The sequence below is a fragment of the Zootoca vivipara genome, chromosome 1 (genome assembly GCF_963506605.1).
Source record: "Zootoca vivipara chromosome 1, rZooViv1.1, whole genome shotgun sequence".
Taxonomy (NCBI): Eukaryota; Metazoa; Chordata; class Lepidosauria; order Squamata; family Lacertidae; genus Zootoca; species Zootoca vivipara.
In genome coordinates, this window is record NC_083276.1 from 52,247,924 (window position 1) to 52,264,421 (window position 16,498).

General features: G+C 40.6%; 1 protein-coding gene across 1 annotated transcript in view; it reads right to left on the minus strand.

Annotated features, from left to right (window-relative positions):
- The window catches only part of HSD17B12 (hydroxysteroid 17-beta dehydrogenase 12), a 45,976-nt gene continuing 29,478 nt past the window's right edge, over positions 1-16,498 (minus strand). The window contains exons 5-11 of the mRNA XM_035116045.2: positions 15,750-15,814; positions 14,667-14,711; positions 12,700-12,734; positions 7,047-7,128; positions 4,718-4,783; positions 1,626-1,775; positions 1-541 (exon numbers count right to left, since the gene is read on the minus strand). Of these exons, the coding sequence (XP_034971936.1) occupies positions 437-541; positions 1,626-1,775; positions 4,718-4,783; positions 7,047-7,128; positions 12,700-12,734; positions 14,667-14,711; positions 15,750-15,814 (548 nt within the window). The 3' untranslated portion in view covers positions 1-436. The remainder of the gene's footprint in view (positions 542-1,625; positions 1,776-4,717; positions 4,784-7,046; positions 7,129-12,699; positions 12,735-14,666; positions 14,712-15,749; positions 15,815-16,498) is intronic.

A 16,498-nucleotide genomic window follows, 5' to 3' on the forward strand; every position in this document is an offset into this window, starting at 1 on the left:
TAAAAATAAATGACAACAAATATTTAATGAAAGAAATACTGCTTTGACCAGTTCAATACCAATATTAGTCTTGCTCTGTATCAACACCAACAATGTTCCACATCAAGTTCTGTCAAATTTATCACATTGACATCATTTCCCAAACCAAACATCTGTTGGTGTTAAGCGCATTTTAGGAAAGCTAGTAACTACAAGTACCCGTTACTGTTCCAAGTCACAATGAAAAAGCACATTCTAAAACAATGATGCAGAACAACAACAAACAAAAACAAGAAGTTGCTGGTTGCCTTTTCCATGCTCCTCAGTTTTCTCTTTGTCCACGCTGGACTGTGGTCCCAAAAGAAAATCCCATTCGAAAGAACTTTAAGATATGACCAGTATTTCACTCCTCAATGTATCCACAGAACTACCAACAAATTGGTCAAGATGATGCAACTCAGTTCTTCTTTAATTTCTTCAAATTATGAGCTCTTATTTTTAGGTTCGTGTCCAACGCCATCTTTGTGTAATACCACTTGGGCACAAACCTGCAAAACCAGGTCTAAGAAATGGAGGAAGAAAAAGGTTTATTATCAAATCTCTGAAGACCATAATTTAATGTGACCATAAGGGAAACAAAATTATAACAGTGACACTCAGATATTAACAAGATACAAGAGCCCTGCTGGATCAGGTCAAAGGACTCTCAGAGGTGGGAAATCTTTGGTCCTTCAGATGTTGAGGAATGACAACTGCCATCAGCCCCAGCAAATATGGACAAAGGCCAGGGATGATGGAAGCATCAACAATATTTGGAGAGCCAAATATTCCCCACCCGTGGCCTATCTAGTCCAACAACCTGTTCTTACAGTGGCGACCAGATGCCTATAGGAAGCCCACAAACAGCACCGGATATTCTAAGACAGGAGGGAAGCCTCCAGTCCATGGACCAAACTTGGCCTGCGGGGGGTTCAAATTTATTGTCATATATATTGTCAGGTGTGGGGCAGATAAAGACATGGCACAACTGGAAGCCGTAAAAGTGCAATCCTTGTAGTGCATCGGCAAGGGAAAGCATTTGGTTCAAGGAGCCAAAGCACCAAAGCATGCAAAAAAATATTTCAGCTAAAGCCTTCTGGATCAGCTGTGCAGGGCTTTGCATAGAGCAGTGTTTCTCAACCTTGGGTCTCCAGCTGTTGTTGGACCTACAACTCCCATCACCTTTGACTACTGGTCTTGCTAGCTAGGGATGATGGGAATTGTAGTCCAGCAACAGCTGGAGACCCAAGGTTGAGCAACATTGACATAGAGCAGGCACCCCCAAACTTCAGCCATCCAGATGTTTTGGACTACAATTCCCATCATCCCTGACCACTGGTCCTGTTAGCTAGGGATCATGGGAGTTGTAGGCCAAAACATCTGGAGGGCCGCAGTTTGGGGATGCCTGGCATAGAGGTTCCCAAGTGCCAAGCAGCCAGCTGGTTGTGAGCTATCTGGTGTCATCATGACATCGTGTGAATGACAGGTAGGTTGTCCCACCCATCTGTCAAAGTTGACCTGCAATGGGAGTCAAAAAGGTTCTCCACCCCTATTTTCTTTCCACAAATAGCAAAAGTACTAAGAGTAATAAACTGACTAATACATACCACCAATGCATGTGTTGGGTATCCAGGAGTTTGTGTCTCAAGACCAACGGTGTTGAGGGCATATTTTACATAGTCTCGAGGAGAAGGTTTAAATGCTGATGGTTTACGGATTTTGGTCATGTTTGTAGCTACAAAATATGGCTGAACACTCTGAAAAGGAAAGGAATAGCAGAATGTTTTTCTTGTTCTTAAATATGCCTTCATGGATAATTATTATGCCAAGAAACAAGTATCGTGATGAATACAAAGTGATTCAACATGCAAACAGCTTTTACTATATCGTATGCAACTATGTTTTCTTCACATTCAACAATTTATTATTACACATTTTTGCTTCTCAGGTAGACCTCACAAAGCAATTTATAGAAAATAATTAAAACATAAGTAATTCACGATGTGCAAATTCTTCTCCAAACACAACTACTAGTTCACTTTTGATGTTCTATTCCACCCCAATAGCCATCATCTCTATTAAAATGGCCATCAGAAGACCTTGCATCAGGTAACTGCTGACAGGGATATGGTGCTTCTCTTCCACATATGCCCACCCACCTGCTCTCTCCTCTCCCTGCCCTGCTGTTGTCACCAATCCAGTGATTCCAAATCAGCAGAAAGGGCTGGGGAAGGGGTGGCACAAGGCAGTAACAAACTTTGCCTAACTCAGTATGCTGGTTCTTAAGGATGTGGCAGGCCGGATGTAAATATCCCCTTGTGGAAATAAGACTATTTGGGTAGTTAAAAACTATAGTCACTGTTCCATAGTATTTATTTAAATAGTAGTAATACCGGTATGCACCATTTTGATACTGCTTATAGGTGCCAATAAGACTACTGTCTGCAATGGAAATAGAAGATGGGTAGCTCATCTCAAGCCACATCTCACTGTGTAGCTCTCATTGTACCATACCCTCTGGGTAGCATCCTGCATTCACAAACCAAGCTATTCTAGATTTTAAGTGAACCTTTAACACAGTTTATAAGACCAAAATGCAAGATATAAGTTAACTAACTGTAAGTCTTGAAAAGTCCCACTTTCACCCAACACCAAACCATGGCTTAATACTATGAGCTTGAGTTGGAACAATCCCAAGTGAAGCATTAGGCTTGCGTGTTAAGCCCCCTCCCCAATCCACCAGCTGCAGAGTCAGGACAATGGCATTGGCTTGTTGTGCTGTCCAGACTGGGGGTCGTAGTTCATGCTCTGATCAGCCTTTAACAACAGGTTGTGAAACGGGTTTGTTTAACTAACCAGTTTGTGATAAACCAGGGGTGTGTAACCTTTTTTCAGTCCAAGGGCTGTGTTCCTTTCTGGCCAACTCTTCAGGAACCACCTGCCACTGGTGGGCAGGAGGCAAAAGTGGATAGAGCAATGAATACAATTTTTTACCTTTGTAGTTTCTACACCCACCTAATACATGCCTTTCTATCCTGCATCCAGGCAATACAGGTGAATTATTAGAGTTCAGGGAGAGATTCCAGCCAGGTAAGGGGAGGAAACAGTGGAGGGTGTGGCCTTGGGAGATGGTGTGGCCTTGAGAGAGTCCTGAGGGCTAGGCAGAGAAGCCAGGGATGGGGGACCATATTCCTTTGTGTCCTACCTATGTGCTAAACCACAATTGGATGGGATGACTGAAAGGAAACACGGCCAAAGTCCTTTTCCCAGCTGCATGGCAAAAGCTGAGAAAAAGAGCTCAACATGCGAGCATGAGTCTTTGCTTAGGATTGTTTTCGCTCATGCATGTGATGCTAAACCATGGTTTAATATTACGTGCAAACTTGCCTAGTATCTAAAGTTGTGTTGCTCAGCTACAGCACTGGGTGGCGCCAGAAGATGGACTACTGGCAACCAAACTAAATGTAGTATAGCAGTCATAGCATTATACAGTTTTTGGTCTAAGAGCTGGTCTATTCATCTCCATCATTCTTCAAATGCACATTTAGTACTGTAGTACCTTTCAACATTGCCTTTCCTCAATTCAATATTTTATTCATTCACCTTCTAAGATAGCTTACATAGGTGTTTCATTTCCCCAAAGTAAAGTTACAGAAAAGCAGAAAAGGATCTTCCAACCACAATCAATGAAGTTAAATCCATTTATTTCAACGAGTCTACTCCCAAGCAAGGAATATCACCCCCTGAATGTTATTGTTTTAAATAGATATATTTTAAACTGCCCTAGGTTCTTAACTGATGAAGAGCAGTTTAAAAATGGACTAAATAAATAAAATATAAAGTTACACATTAAACCTTGTAAGTACCAATTAGCATACAAAAATTGGTCATGAAGAGCAGCAGCAGTAAAAGCAAATATAAGAAACTGTCCCACCTTAAATAAATTTTGGAACAGTCATGTTCAGGCAGACACTAAAAACACATAATTAAATAGAGCCACCTCTCAAGGGAGTTCAGTCCACAAAGTGGGCACAACTGATGAAAAGGCACTGCTTCTAGTGCAGGGATGTCCAACTAGTAGATCACGATCTACCGGTAGATCCCCGGCTGATCGTGGTAGATCGTGGGATCCTTATCGTGTACAAAAAGTTACGGAGGGAAAGTTAAAAAAGACTCTCTGCAACCCCCCCCCCCAAAAGCTCAACAACTCTGGGCAATCCACCCACTCCATGCACGCTCCTCCTCCCTCTAATGACAATGGGTAGATCACTACCAGCTTTTTTATACAGTGGTGCCTCACAAGACGAATTTAATTCGTTTCGCGAGTCCATTCGTTTTGCGAAAAATTTGTCTTGCGAATCACGGTTTCCCATAGGAATGCATTGAATTTTCTTTTTTTGCCCATAGGAATGCATTAATTAAATTTCAATGCATTCCTATGGGAAACCGCGATTCGCAAGACGAATTTTTCACAAAACGAATTCGTCTTGCGAGTCACCATCAGATCGCAAGACGCATTCGTCTTGCGAAGAATTCGTCTTGCAGGGCATTCGTCTTGTGAGGTACCACTGTACTGGGAGTAGATCACAATCTCTTGGGGGTTGGACATGCCTGGGATACCACTAAGCCTAGGTCAGCATATTAACTGGTAACCAGTTAAACAACAGTAGAGGTATAACAACAGAACAGTTTACCTCACCTGCACAATGATACCTTTATTTTTGTATTCTGCACTGAGACCTTGAGAGAAGTAATCAACAAAAGCCTAAATAAATGCAATGGGAAAGTATGTTAGGAATGTACTACATGCAGATGAACTTATAGCATAATTTATATATTTTCCTCATGAAAGACAAACCCTGCCTAATTCTACAAATATAGCCTTCGTTGGGAGGTGGTATTTCAAGCCAAAAGCTGTGTGTATGTGACGGAAGTTATACAAGGGGACTGCAACCAAACCATGGTTGATTGGGATGAGGATGCTAATCTAGATGCTCTCCTTTCTCCAGTTTCTAGAATCACATGCGTAACTAAGTTTTTAAAAAGTACTTCATCTTCACCAACTAAAACATGTTCATAGCCATCACTTTGTGTTCAAACTATATTCTCATCTACAGATGAATTAGAAATGCCAAAGGTGAGTCCCATACATACATACCGGTACCACACTTCCCTAGAAATGCAACATTCAATTTTCTAAGAATCCCAGCCTTTAGAGATTATGGTGTGGCTTGTAACGTAATGCCAAACGATTGTTTTAACGTAATGAGGATGAGTCACAGCCTCACATTCTCCCCTCAACTCTGTCCTCCTTTAGAGAAGCCACAAGGCAATCAGAAGCTTCCCACTTCCATTTCAGATTAACTACAGGTTAGCATATTGTCAAGATTCCTCAACTGTCATTAATCTTAACTAAGAGTAGCTGAAAAAACTCACTTTCTTAAACTGTTTTAAAATTAATTTGTTTCAACCAAACTTAGTCAAGAATAGCCACAACTTGTGTTGCATAACACAGCAAGCTGTGGTTAATCTAAACTGGAAACAAAAGCTTCTCAACTCCTCACAGCTGTGCTGGAGGAGGGAGAGAGCTACGTGATCCTAAGCCTCACAGTGGTTTATATTCATAATGCTAAATGGTGGTTTAGTATTATATCCAGCCAACCTCAATAGTGAACAAGGCTGGCTTAAATCTCATGAGAAGGGGCTAATTAAGGCCTTGTATCTGAAGAAGTGTGCATGCACATGAAAGCTCATACCAATGACAAACTTAGTTGGTCTCTAAGGTGCTACTGGAAGGAATTTTTATTTTATTTTGTAAGGTCTGATATGGGAGTTTTGCATCTGGAAATCTCAGAAGGACAAATAATCTCATAATTACTTGTAACCTCATAGATTACCGTAATGAGCTTTATGTGGGGCTACCCTTGGGCTTAGCTTGGAAGCTGCAACTAGATCAGAATGCAGCAGTTAGGGTGCTGAATAAGGTACCTAGCTATACACATAATACACCTTTAGTAAAGTGCTTTGGGATGCCTCACATGAAGGCATCCCATACATGCGCTAAAAGAGTAAAGAGAATATCTACCTATTTGCTATCAAACCATGGTCAGTGCTATGTTTTTAACATATAAAGCCCTGAACAACTTGGGACCGGGATACCTGGCAGACCTGCTTCCCCTAGAACAGGCATGGCCAAACTTGGCTCTCCAGCTGTTTTGGGGCTACAATTCCCATCATCCCTGACCACTGGTCCTGTTAGCGAAGGATGATGGGAATTGTAGTCCCAAAACAGCTGGAGGGCCAACTTTGGCCATGCCTGCCCTAGACCAGGCATCCCCAAACTTCGGCCCTCCAGATGTTTTGGACTACAGTTCCCATCTTCCCCGACCACTGGTCCTGTTCGCTAGGGATCATGGGAGTTGTAGGGCAAAACATATGGAGGGTCGCAGTTTGGGGATGCCTGCCCTATATAAACCTCATCAATCTTTACCATCATTGGAGGCAGTCTAGCTGGTTGTGCCATCATGGCTGGTGGATTGCCAGCCAGTGACAACTTTTCCATCGTGACATTGGTTCTCTGGAATACCCTCACCCTGTGCAATTCGAGAGGCATCAACTTTGATGTGTGCTATCCCCTGCTCTAAACGTTGCTTGAAATATTACAAGTTGATTTGCTAAATATGCTTACAAATTACAGTGACTGCCCACCAGAAAGCACTTGGTTAATTTTTTTTATTCCTCATAGGAGGTGCAGTTCATAACATCTGGGGAGGGGGGAGCATGAACAGAGACAACATCATGTCATCTCTTAATCAGAATGCCACACAAGATTTTAGGACATGGAAAAAAAATATTTAAAAACACCTATGCTCACTTTTTGCTGGGCTTTCTTCTTTGTGACTTATTTTACAATTTTAATTTTAAAGGATTTTAGTGTGAATTATATTCAGTGTTACTGTCTATTGTATACCATCCAGATAACTTGGTAGGATGATCAGTACATAAATGCAATAAAGGGATAAATTTACCTTGGTTGCGGAATAAACAGTCAGCAATGGAGTTGGCTTAACCGCAGAAAAAGAGGATATGTTTACTATAACTCCCTTGGACCTGAACAAGTAAACATAACATATCAAATCAACCATTAGAAACAGAAGAACTGGGACAGGTTATTACAGAAACCAAAGTCTGTTTTACAAATATTTTTTCCATGGCCGGTTCCCTAAGTGACAGTTTAGGTCTCAGCATCTGCTCTATGGGTACATATACCTGTGTAGGCATGGATACGTGATAACAACATGTTTTGCTGAAATGATAATTTAATGCCTCTTAGAGCTTAGCTTCTCTCTGGCTCCTGCTTTGGTGCCTTCTTTTCTTCCAAGAGAAACACCCAACCTCACAATCCTCTGGTGCCAACCCACAATCCCAGGTCATGCTTCTGCTATAAAATGAAAGTCAACACAACCATGTGTGCATTCAGAGAGACCTCTTCAGATGCCAATTAAAAGAAAAGCAGCATGAGTTAATAGGGACAAATAATTCTGATTCCCCACACTGTACGGGCATTCTTCATTCTCTAACACAAAAAAGTGAATGCTTATTTTAACATGGCGGTTCCCGTCTGCAGTTTTTACCAGTACTAGAATAAAAAGTACAACAAATTTAAAAGTCTCTTACCCAATTTGCACTTGATTAAAAATGTTTTTAAAATGGAATAATCCAATTATTTTAATGCTACAGTCCTAGTAACTACAAGATTTTCCCGAAGGTCCAGGGCACTAAGGTTATCTCTTTGTAGGTGCAACACATGATAAAGCGGGGCACTAGCAGGAACAGATTCAATGACAAAACAAAACGTTTTCCACGCAACAATGGTCCCATCCAAGCATTTTTCCTTTGTGAAAGTCAAGGCAACATAATAACCCAAAGGTAGGTTAGAGGATAAGAATTATGAAGATTTTGCTGATACCAAGATCGGGGGGGGGGGGAGGGAGAGAGAGAGAGAGAGAAGGTGTGAGAGAGACTGGACAATAGCTTGGCAAGCTGGAAATGAGCCAATGGATATCCTTATATATAAAATTTTACTACACATTCTCTAGCCCTTTCTAATCAGATTTGTTTAACATGAATGCACAAAGTGACTGACTGAAGAAACCCTAATACCTCATCAGCATTCTACCTTAAGCAATATTGTAGAAAAACATGCTATATTTAGCTCTCCCATTGTTGTTATGGCAACCCTCGTCTGCCCCAGCTCTATGTAAAGTGGTAAAAAGCAAGCTGCCTCTGTAATACAATTAACTTCTAGAGGCGGCCGGGGGGGGGGGGAGCCAACAATTTAATTTTTGCCGTGATTTGAATTGTGCACCACTGCTCTAGGCAAAGATTGTGCTGTTGTGCTGAACAGTGTACCACTTATCTTTGTGCAGTATGGTTATGGAAAGAATATACATAACAGGTGATGAATTTGGCTTTATGCAGAATGTAAGTAACCTTACCACAGAATGTGGATCTTTTTCTTAAGAGGGTTGGAACAATTTCTAGCACCTCGAGAAAGACTGCATAGTATTTGCTTCTCAGGGAGTGTCAGTCTGTTCAAACAACCATCTACTCGCACAAGATGTTGCTCACGAGTGGTCAGAGTGGTCTGCATTGACCTTTAAGCAGACTATGAAGACATTTTTATTTCAGTGCACTTTCTGGTGAAGTGTGGTGTGCTGCTATTTTTAGATAGGAAAAGGAGTAGCTATGTATTTAATTGCTTTATGTTGCTTTAGTTCTGTGAACTGCCTTGCAACTATTAATTATTTTTAATAATCAATTTCTGACTATTTTATAGAAGGCATCAATTTCATACCACTGTGGTTTTATTATACCACACAGAGTGGGCTGAGGCAGGGGATTATTTTCTATTTGTATATGTGAAATCATGATCGTTGCAATACTAAACCACCAATTTATGGTTGCAATGCATTTGATGTTTAATGCTTTTTGTTCTCAATTCTTGTGGCTATAAAATATGTTTTATAAAGTCAAAGCGCACATTTTTTATTATCATTACTGTCAGCAGCGTCATCCTAAGATAGTATACAAATATTATACGCCAAACGTGGTGGTGGATCATTGCATGAATTACTTATGCCAAGCCCATCTTCTCCAGGTTTGGTCACAGGTGGATTATCAGTTGAAGATGACAAAACGCAAGTTAGAAACCACCAATTGAGCATCCATGGAAAGTGATGGATCAAGGAATACCCCTAAGGTACATACCTACTACTCCAAGAACAATGTAACTGCGACCAGGACAGATTGAACCATCTTATCCAGGTCTCCAGTACTCATAACCAAAAATAGCTCTGCTTTGTGGAATTAAGTTTCAGCTTGTTAACCTGTATTCACCCTGCATTGACTCTAGACACTGGTTCATCACCTCCACTGCCTCCCTGAGATCAGACAATGGAATCAAGAGGAAAAGCAGTGAGTCATCTGTATCCTGGTGACATCTCAGCTCAAAAACGCCAGATGATTTCATCCAAAGATTTGATGTAAATATTCAAAAGCACGAGAAAAAAATGGAACTTTATGGTACACCATAGGCCAAAGGCCACAGGGTAAGACAGCAGTCTCCAATCACCACTTTCTGAGTACACGCATATGTATGGTAATGGAACTGCTGGAAGAATGGTATCACATATACTCATCCCAGCAAGATGGCCCAGAAGCATATAACAGTTGATAGTTCTGAAAACTACTGACTGATCCAAAAGAAACAGTAGGCTAGCACTCTCCCTTGTCCATTTCCCAGATATATTATCCACCATAGCTGTTTGTGCCAAAACAAAGCCTAAAACCAGCCTAAAACAGATCCAAAGAATCGGTTTTATTCAGAAAACTCTGGAGTGGAGATGCAACTGCATACAGTGGCTCCTCAACTTACGAATTACTCAACATCTGAAGTTTTCGACTTACGAACAGGGAAAATGGCCGCACGCTTACAAATTTTTCTACATCCAAACTGAAACCTTTGGCAGTTTTAAATGCGGTTTCCTCGACTTATGAATTTTAAATGCGGTTTCCTCGACTTACGAATTTTTCCGAATATTTTTTTCCTATGGGAAACCGCTTTTCGACTTACTAACTTTTCGACCTACGAATGTGCATTCGGAACGGATTAAGTTTGTAAGTCGAGGGACCACTGTATTTGAATGTGTAGCTAGAAAGTATGAAAGACTGGATACAAAACTATAGTTAATATCATGGCCTTTCACCATCCAAATGAGTTCCTCTGGACAACAATGAGCAAATGCAATGGTGGCAGAGGTAAGAGTCTTTACAATCATCACAACCCAGAGTTGACCCTAGTATGGGACTAATGTGTTTGGTCTGATTTGTCTTCTGCCATTTGCACACTTAACAGCCTTCCCTTTCATTTAATTATTCCTACCTCCTCAGAAAACCAAGGGATAGCCAAACTCTATAGAAAGGGAAAGGACATTTAGAAGCAAATTGTGTCATTAGCTTGTGACTCCTTATTTCAGAGATCAACTAGGGCTATAACAGAACAACCAGCAGGAAAATTCCAAGAAACAACAGAAATCCATAGAAATCCATAAGCCTTTGGGAGGTGTACCAACGTAATGGGTTCCTCATCTCTGCAGATGTCACCAACAGCTCCTAACCCGAACAAAACACCAAAACTTGTACATGCTCAGCTAAATGTTGCTGGATATCAGGCCAAATATAATCTCGGATAGGTCAATAGAGTCCTGAATTATTAACTGCAAAAAGAACTGGATGAGAATAGCAATGGGCTGGTAATGGAAGACACTGTCTGAGTGGTATTTAAGATTGACGGATACTTGTGTGAGAACATGGTAAGTAGAAGCTATTCTTTGAGTAACACAGAGAAAATGACTGAAATCTGTCACACACAACTCTCAGAATCTGTGGAGAGATACATGCAACAAGACCATCACACAAGGACAAGCAGGGATGCCAGAAAGGTTAGGAAAGTATTTGCAACTCTTGAGAACAAAATATGTATCTGTTTTTCTTTCCATGTCCGCATGTGTAAGATTCCAAATATTGAGTAATTTTTTTAAAAAATGTTGGCTACTTCCAACTCTCCCTGATCATCCTAAACTCCAGAGAAGGATAGTGTGCCATCATCTGCAGGGAGTGAACAGATTATCTTCACTGTATTATGCTCAGGAACTAGAGCAAGTGATATGGCAGTATTAAATTGGATGCTAAAGACTACTACGGTCTCAGAGAAGTTCTGAGCAAGTCTGAGATATGTGAGGAACACATATAAGAGGAAATCTATAAAAGGGAATTGAACTGTCTGCATCAACATTGTTACGGTTGAAGTCAAGAAATTCAGAAGCTTGTGAAATATACATTAGCAATTATTTGATCTCTAGACTGAGTCACCACAAATCAGTAAAAGTGGGTGGGCAGAATTCTTATGGAGGCAAGCGGGAACCCTACCAAGAATGAAGAGACTGGAATAGATCACCTGCAGCGAGACTAGTTTTCCAGCTACCTTAGTATGTGTCTCAACTGAGCAAGAGGGAATCGATCTCTGCAGAAGAGGGGTGGGAAACCTATGGCTCTTGAGATGCTGTTGGCCTCCCATCTCCCATCAGCCTCAGCCAGCATGACCAGTCATCAGAGATGATGTGATCAATAGCTCAGCAACATCTGGAACACCACACATTCCCCTCTGTGATAGAAGACCATTTCTAACACACAGTGCTGAAAATGACACTTACACCAGTCTGAAGCAGGATGAGGAAGATACCAATGGCACGGTGTCTTCTTGCATCCATTCTTTCTTTCTAATTCACTTGGGAGGAATGGAGGAAGTGGGGAGTTTTACACTTTCAGAAGGAATACTTGCCTCGTGCAGCAGTCAAATGCCTTGGAAACCCCAACACAAGCTCTATAGGACTTGGTGTGCTAGCCTTATAGACAGGATGCATTATAGGAGACAAGCACCAAAAAGTTGTACAGTGGTACCTCAAGAACTGAATTCGTTCAGGAGGTCTGTTCTTAACCTGAGGTACTATTTTAGCTAATGGGGCCTCCCGCTGCTGCCACGGCGCAATTTCTGTTCTCATCCTGAAGCAAAGTTCTTAGCCCGAGGTACTATTTCTGGATTAACGGAGTCTGTAACCTGAAGCGTCTAACCTGAGGTATCACTGTATATATTACAGCACCATGTTACTCCAGGAGTTTCCTACTTTTGTTTGCACACTTCCCCCAATCTGCCACCTGCAATACAACTAGAGCTTTTTCTCTATACCCATTTTGCTTCCTGTGCCTCTCAGAAATGGCATTAAGAAGGTTATTCCCGGGAACATCCCAGTAACCACAGCCACCCCCACAGAACTGCAGGTTGTTGAGTTCACGCCGATGAGTCAGAAGGGTTTTTTAAAATTCCATTTTAAAAGAAATCACCACAACAGTGAAGGGGAAAGGGAAAATAAAAAAGGGAATCAAGTGGAGATAGGCTTCCACGTCTGATGATTCATGCACCCAGAACCATGACTCACACGGCATTACTTTGCCACTAAAACATGGAGGCCAGGCTGATTAGTCATAGTAATGAATTTTTCAAAGAAAGGATTCTCCCCTATAAATAATGATGACTGTCTGGATAGTATTTGTGTGACTCACCTTTCCAGCATGCTGGGCAGCACCAATCGTGTCATCTGAAAAAAATAAATAAGAAACAAAAACCTGGTGATTGAGTGGGATGCAGACACCAGATTGAGGGAAGCCTCTCTGCCTCCTCATAAAGAAACCAACCCCTCTTCACCTCAAAATAGTCTAGGAGAATTGAAGGCCTTCATTTGTGGAAGCAGCATATTTTTATTCTATCGGTGTCACTTGGTTCTTGCACAAAGCATGTGCAGTGAATCAGATGAACTCATCTGCACTTGTTATAGCACACACCAGTAGCCTGATCTTCTTTCTTGTTTGCACTGCTACAGCACCACTTATTAGGGGCTTCTAAATACCATCTTGGTGGAATTACAGCCAAATACCTGCAGTCCTGGATCTCATAATACTGATTCTAGGCACTGATTTCTGGTAGAGGTACAAGAATTCTGGTTACACCACCATACCACAAAGTTCAAATGATGGCATAAGGACAGCGGAAGCTTTGTGAGGATTATCATGAAGTTTGCATGGTACTGTAATTTAAGGTAGAAAGAGAAATAGATGCTCTTTTGGCTCCTTTCTACCTTAGATTCTATGATTCTTCTTAACCAATTCTAAAATCCAGCATCACAGAATGCTAAAGTGTGAGAACAGGACAAGCCATACAATCCACAATGCGGCCTCTATCATCTTTAATGGCTGTGAGCCATGGGCAAATCTTGCTGACATGAACTGAAGTGGTCTGGATACAATGCTTCTTTTTTAATGGATTGCGCCAGGTCTAAACAAATCACTGGTGTCATAATTGAAGCAGAATGGGGACAGCCATTTTGTACACATTTTGCATAATGTCCTATCCCACACAATTCCTTTGCCAAGAGATGGCCTTGGAGAATGTAGATGTCCTGGGTCCATCATGGAAGTAAATTGGTGACTTTTGCTGAGTCACACTAATCATAATGTGTAAAGTGGGAATGAAAAACAAGCTATGCCAGGCAGAAGTTTCAACAATGTACAAACTTGTACAGCAATTTACATTTTGGGAACGCTATTCCTAATGTCACCTTTTATAATTGCTATGAAAAACTTTTTTTAAAACTGTCATCTCTATACCATTGTATTTGGAGATGAAGGAAAGGATAACCATGCAAACATAACAGAAACAGGGGACCTTTGAGAATTAAATCCAAGCTAAATATGACAAATAAAAAGTTATTTCCTGCTTTTATTAACCATCACTTACAGTCTTTCAGTTAAGCATTTTCATGTGGTAGTAATGGGATGAACCATGTAATCATAGTGATTGTCTGCAAGGGCAATCAAGAGCTCATGACTACTTCATATGCAGTGTCCACCTGAAAAATCTCAGAAAGGCCACAAGCTTGAAGCTCTTTGAATACAAAAACAGTCAGTAGATGTGAGTATTTGCACTGGTGTGATGTGCTTATGTGAATCAGTGGGGCTCCTTCCCCAACATCATATTCTATGGAGGGGGGGGGGAGATGCCAGGAAGAGTGCTTTAGAAATTATACTAATTTTCAGAACTCCAATATTATTTAAAAAATGAGCATTGTGGGTAACAAAAGAATAGTTTTGAACCAGAGCAGGCTCCAGAGAGCAAAATGCTCTCTGGTGGAGTCCCTCTGATGAGCCCTGATGGGCAGGCCGCAATAACACTCTGAGTGTACCATTGCTTACAGCCACCACTGATGTTTCCCTATAGAGTCCCAGAACATTCTGAGAGAGAAAGTTGAGTCACTTCCAGAGGCTACTAAAGAAAACAGACCTATGTGGAAGCTATTGCTCCAGGCAAGCAATTGTAACAACTTGACAAAACAGTAGTGTTAAACTGCACCTACAAGAGGCAGACTGCATGGATGAATATGATATTTACAACAAACAACTGAATTACTTGATAATGACAAATTAAAAAAAGTGCCATATCCTCTCCCCCCAAATCTACACAAGGTGGCACTTACCTTGCACACAGATAAGATATTAATATTCACCAGCCTGTCAATTGTCTATAAGAAAAAAACCCAATGAAATACAGCACTATAGCAGGATACCATAAATTCCTGATTTAAACAAAAACTGCAGCAATTGAGATGTATGACATGCTTATATGTGTATTTACTTAAGTCAGGTAAGGAAGCAGTTGTTAAATTTTTAAAATAACACAGAAATTCACATCAGCTATACTCAACACAGAACACTTCGCAGGTATGCAGAATAAGTACCTTTGCTCTGGTAATAAATGCTATTGAATAACTTACACTGTTTCATATGATAAAGAAGAGAATTGGACAAGAGATTGGGACAGAGATGCTTCTTAGCTTCATAATTTCTTGGCTGATAATACAAATCTCAGCAAACTCTGATTTACCTCTGAGTGGCTAGAAATAAGCCTGTATTTTCTCAAGTTTTGAGAAAACATTTTGGCTTATTGCTAGTCAAACCAAGCCAAGGAAAACCCAAGTGGGTGGAAATAGGTTTTATCAACTTGATAGCATGGTGGAGTATAACCCATTCAGCACTATGGTTAATCTGGAATTGCTCACTTATGTGAAATGCATGACACTAATATTCCAAATTTTATGAGCAGTTAAAACAATCAAGATAATTTAAACATGAAGTAGTTGCAAAACACAAAATGGGTCAATTCTTGGTCTTAGTGACTAGCATGGTAGCCTCAACTGTTGATTCTGCTGTATCAAAATAAATACCTTAATAAAAATTGAGAGGAAACCTGCCTAACCACCTTAAGAAACAGATATGAAAAAGTAAGCTTAACTTAAAGTCATCTTATCAGTATTTAGGAGATGGGACTGGGTTGTGACAACAACCATCCTAAATCCTTGAATTTGGATTACATGATCACTGTGAACCTCAATTTTAGTATTCAATTATTTATGAGACTGCATAGAAAACTTTTTGATCTTTTCACTACCATATTCTACCTTATTTTTTCCATGTTTATAGAAATACCAAGTTGTGCTTATTTTTTTACAAGTCTATATTAAAAATTTAAAGGAGGGGCAAGAGTAGAAGACAATACTTACTTTATCTAGGTCTGGAATCTCAAGGAAGAATTCAGGATAAGCATATGAAGTACCCACATTATTTACTGAGGGAGGGAATAGAAGGGTTAAGTTCACACAAGGTATTACATTCTGAAATTAAATGTGTACATCACTATATTAAGCTTTTAAATAATCTGAATTCACTTGATACCTAGACTCAGCTCCTGGTGGGAAAACTATTGATAATTCAATTATAAATTCATCTGAGTTTCTTACAATATCAACAATGTGGACACAGAAGATAATTGACCAACGGCAAAAATTCTGTTAAAGGCAACTCCTGTATGCTGATGATATACTTCTCCATAACATCTGAATCAGGAGCGGCTGTGAAAGCTTTGAATTGGTGTCTAGATGCAGTGATGGACTGGATAAGGGCCAATAAAATGTGTTTGAATCTTGGAAAGACAGACGCTAAAGAGGACTCAGAAACTTCAGCTGGTCCAAAATGCAACAGCTAGATTACTGGCTGGGGTCCAATTTAGAACTCATATAATCCCTATTTTTGATCAGCTGCACTGACTAACAGTCATTTTTTAGCCGATTTCAAGGTGCTCATTTTAGTGTTCAAAACCCCTAAACAACTTAAGTTCCAAATATCTCAAAGACCACCTCCTTCCCTACAGGCCCTCTTGGATGTTGAACAGGAAAGGGGCCCTTCTTGGTAATTCCAGTGCCCTCAGAGGTTCAGGATGGCGGTGGCTCGGGAGAGGGAATTCTGTGTGACT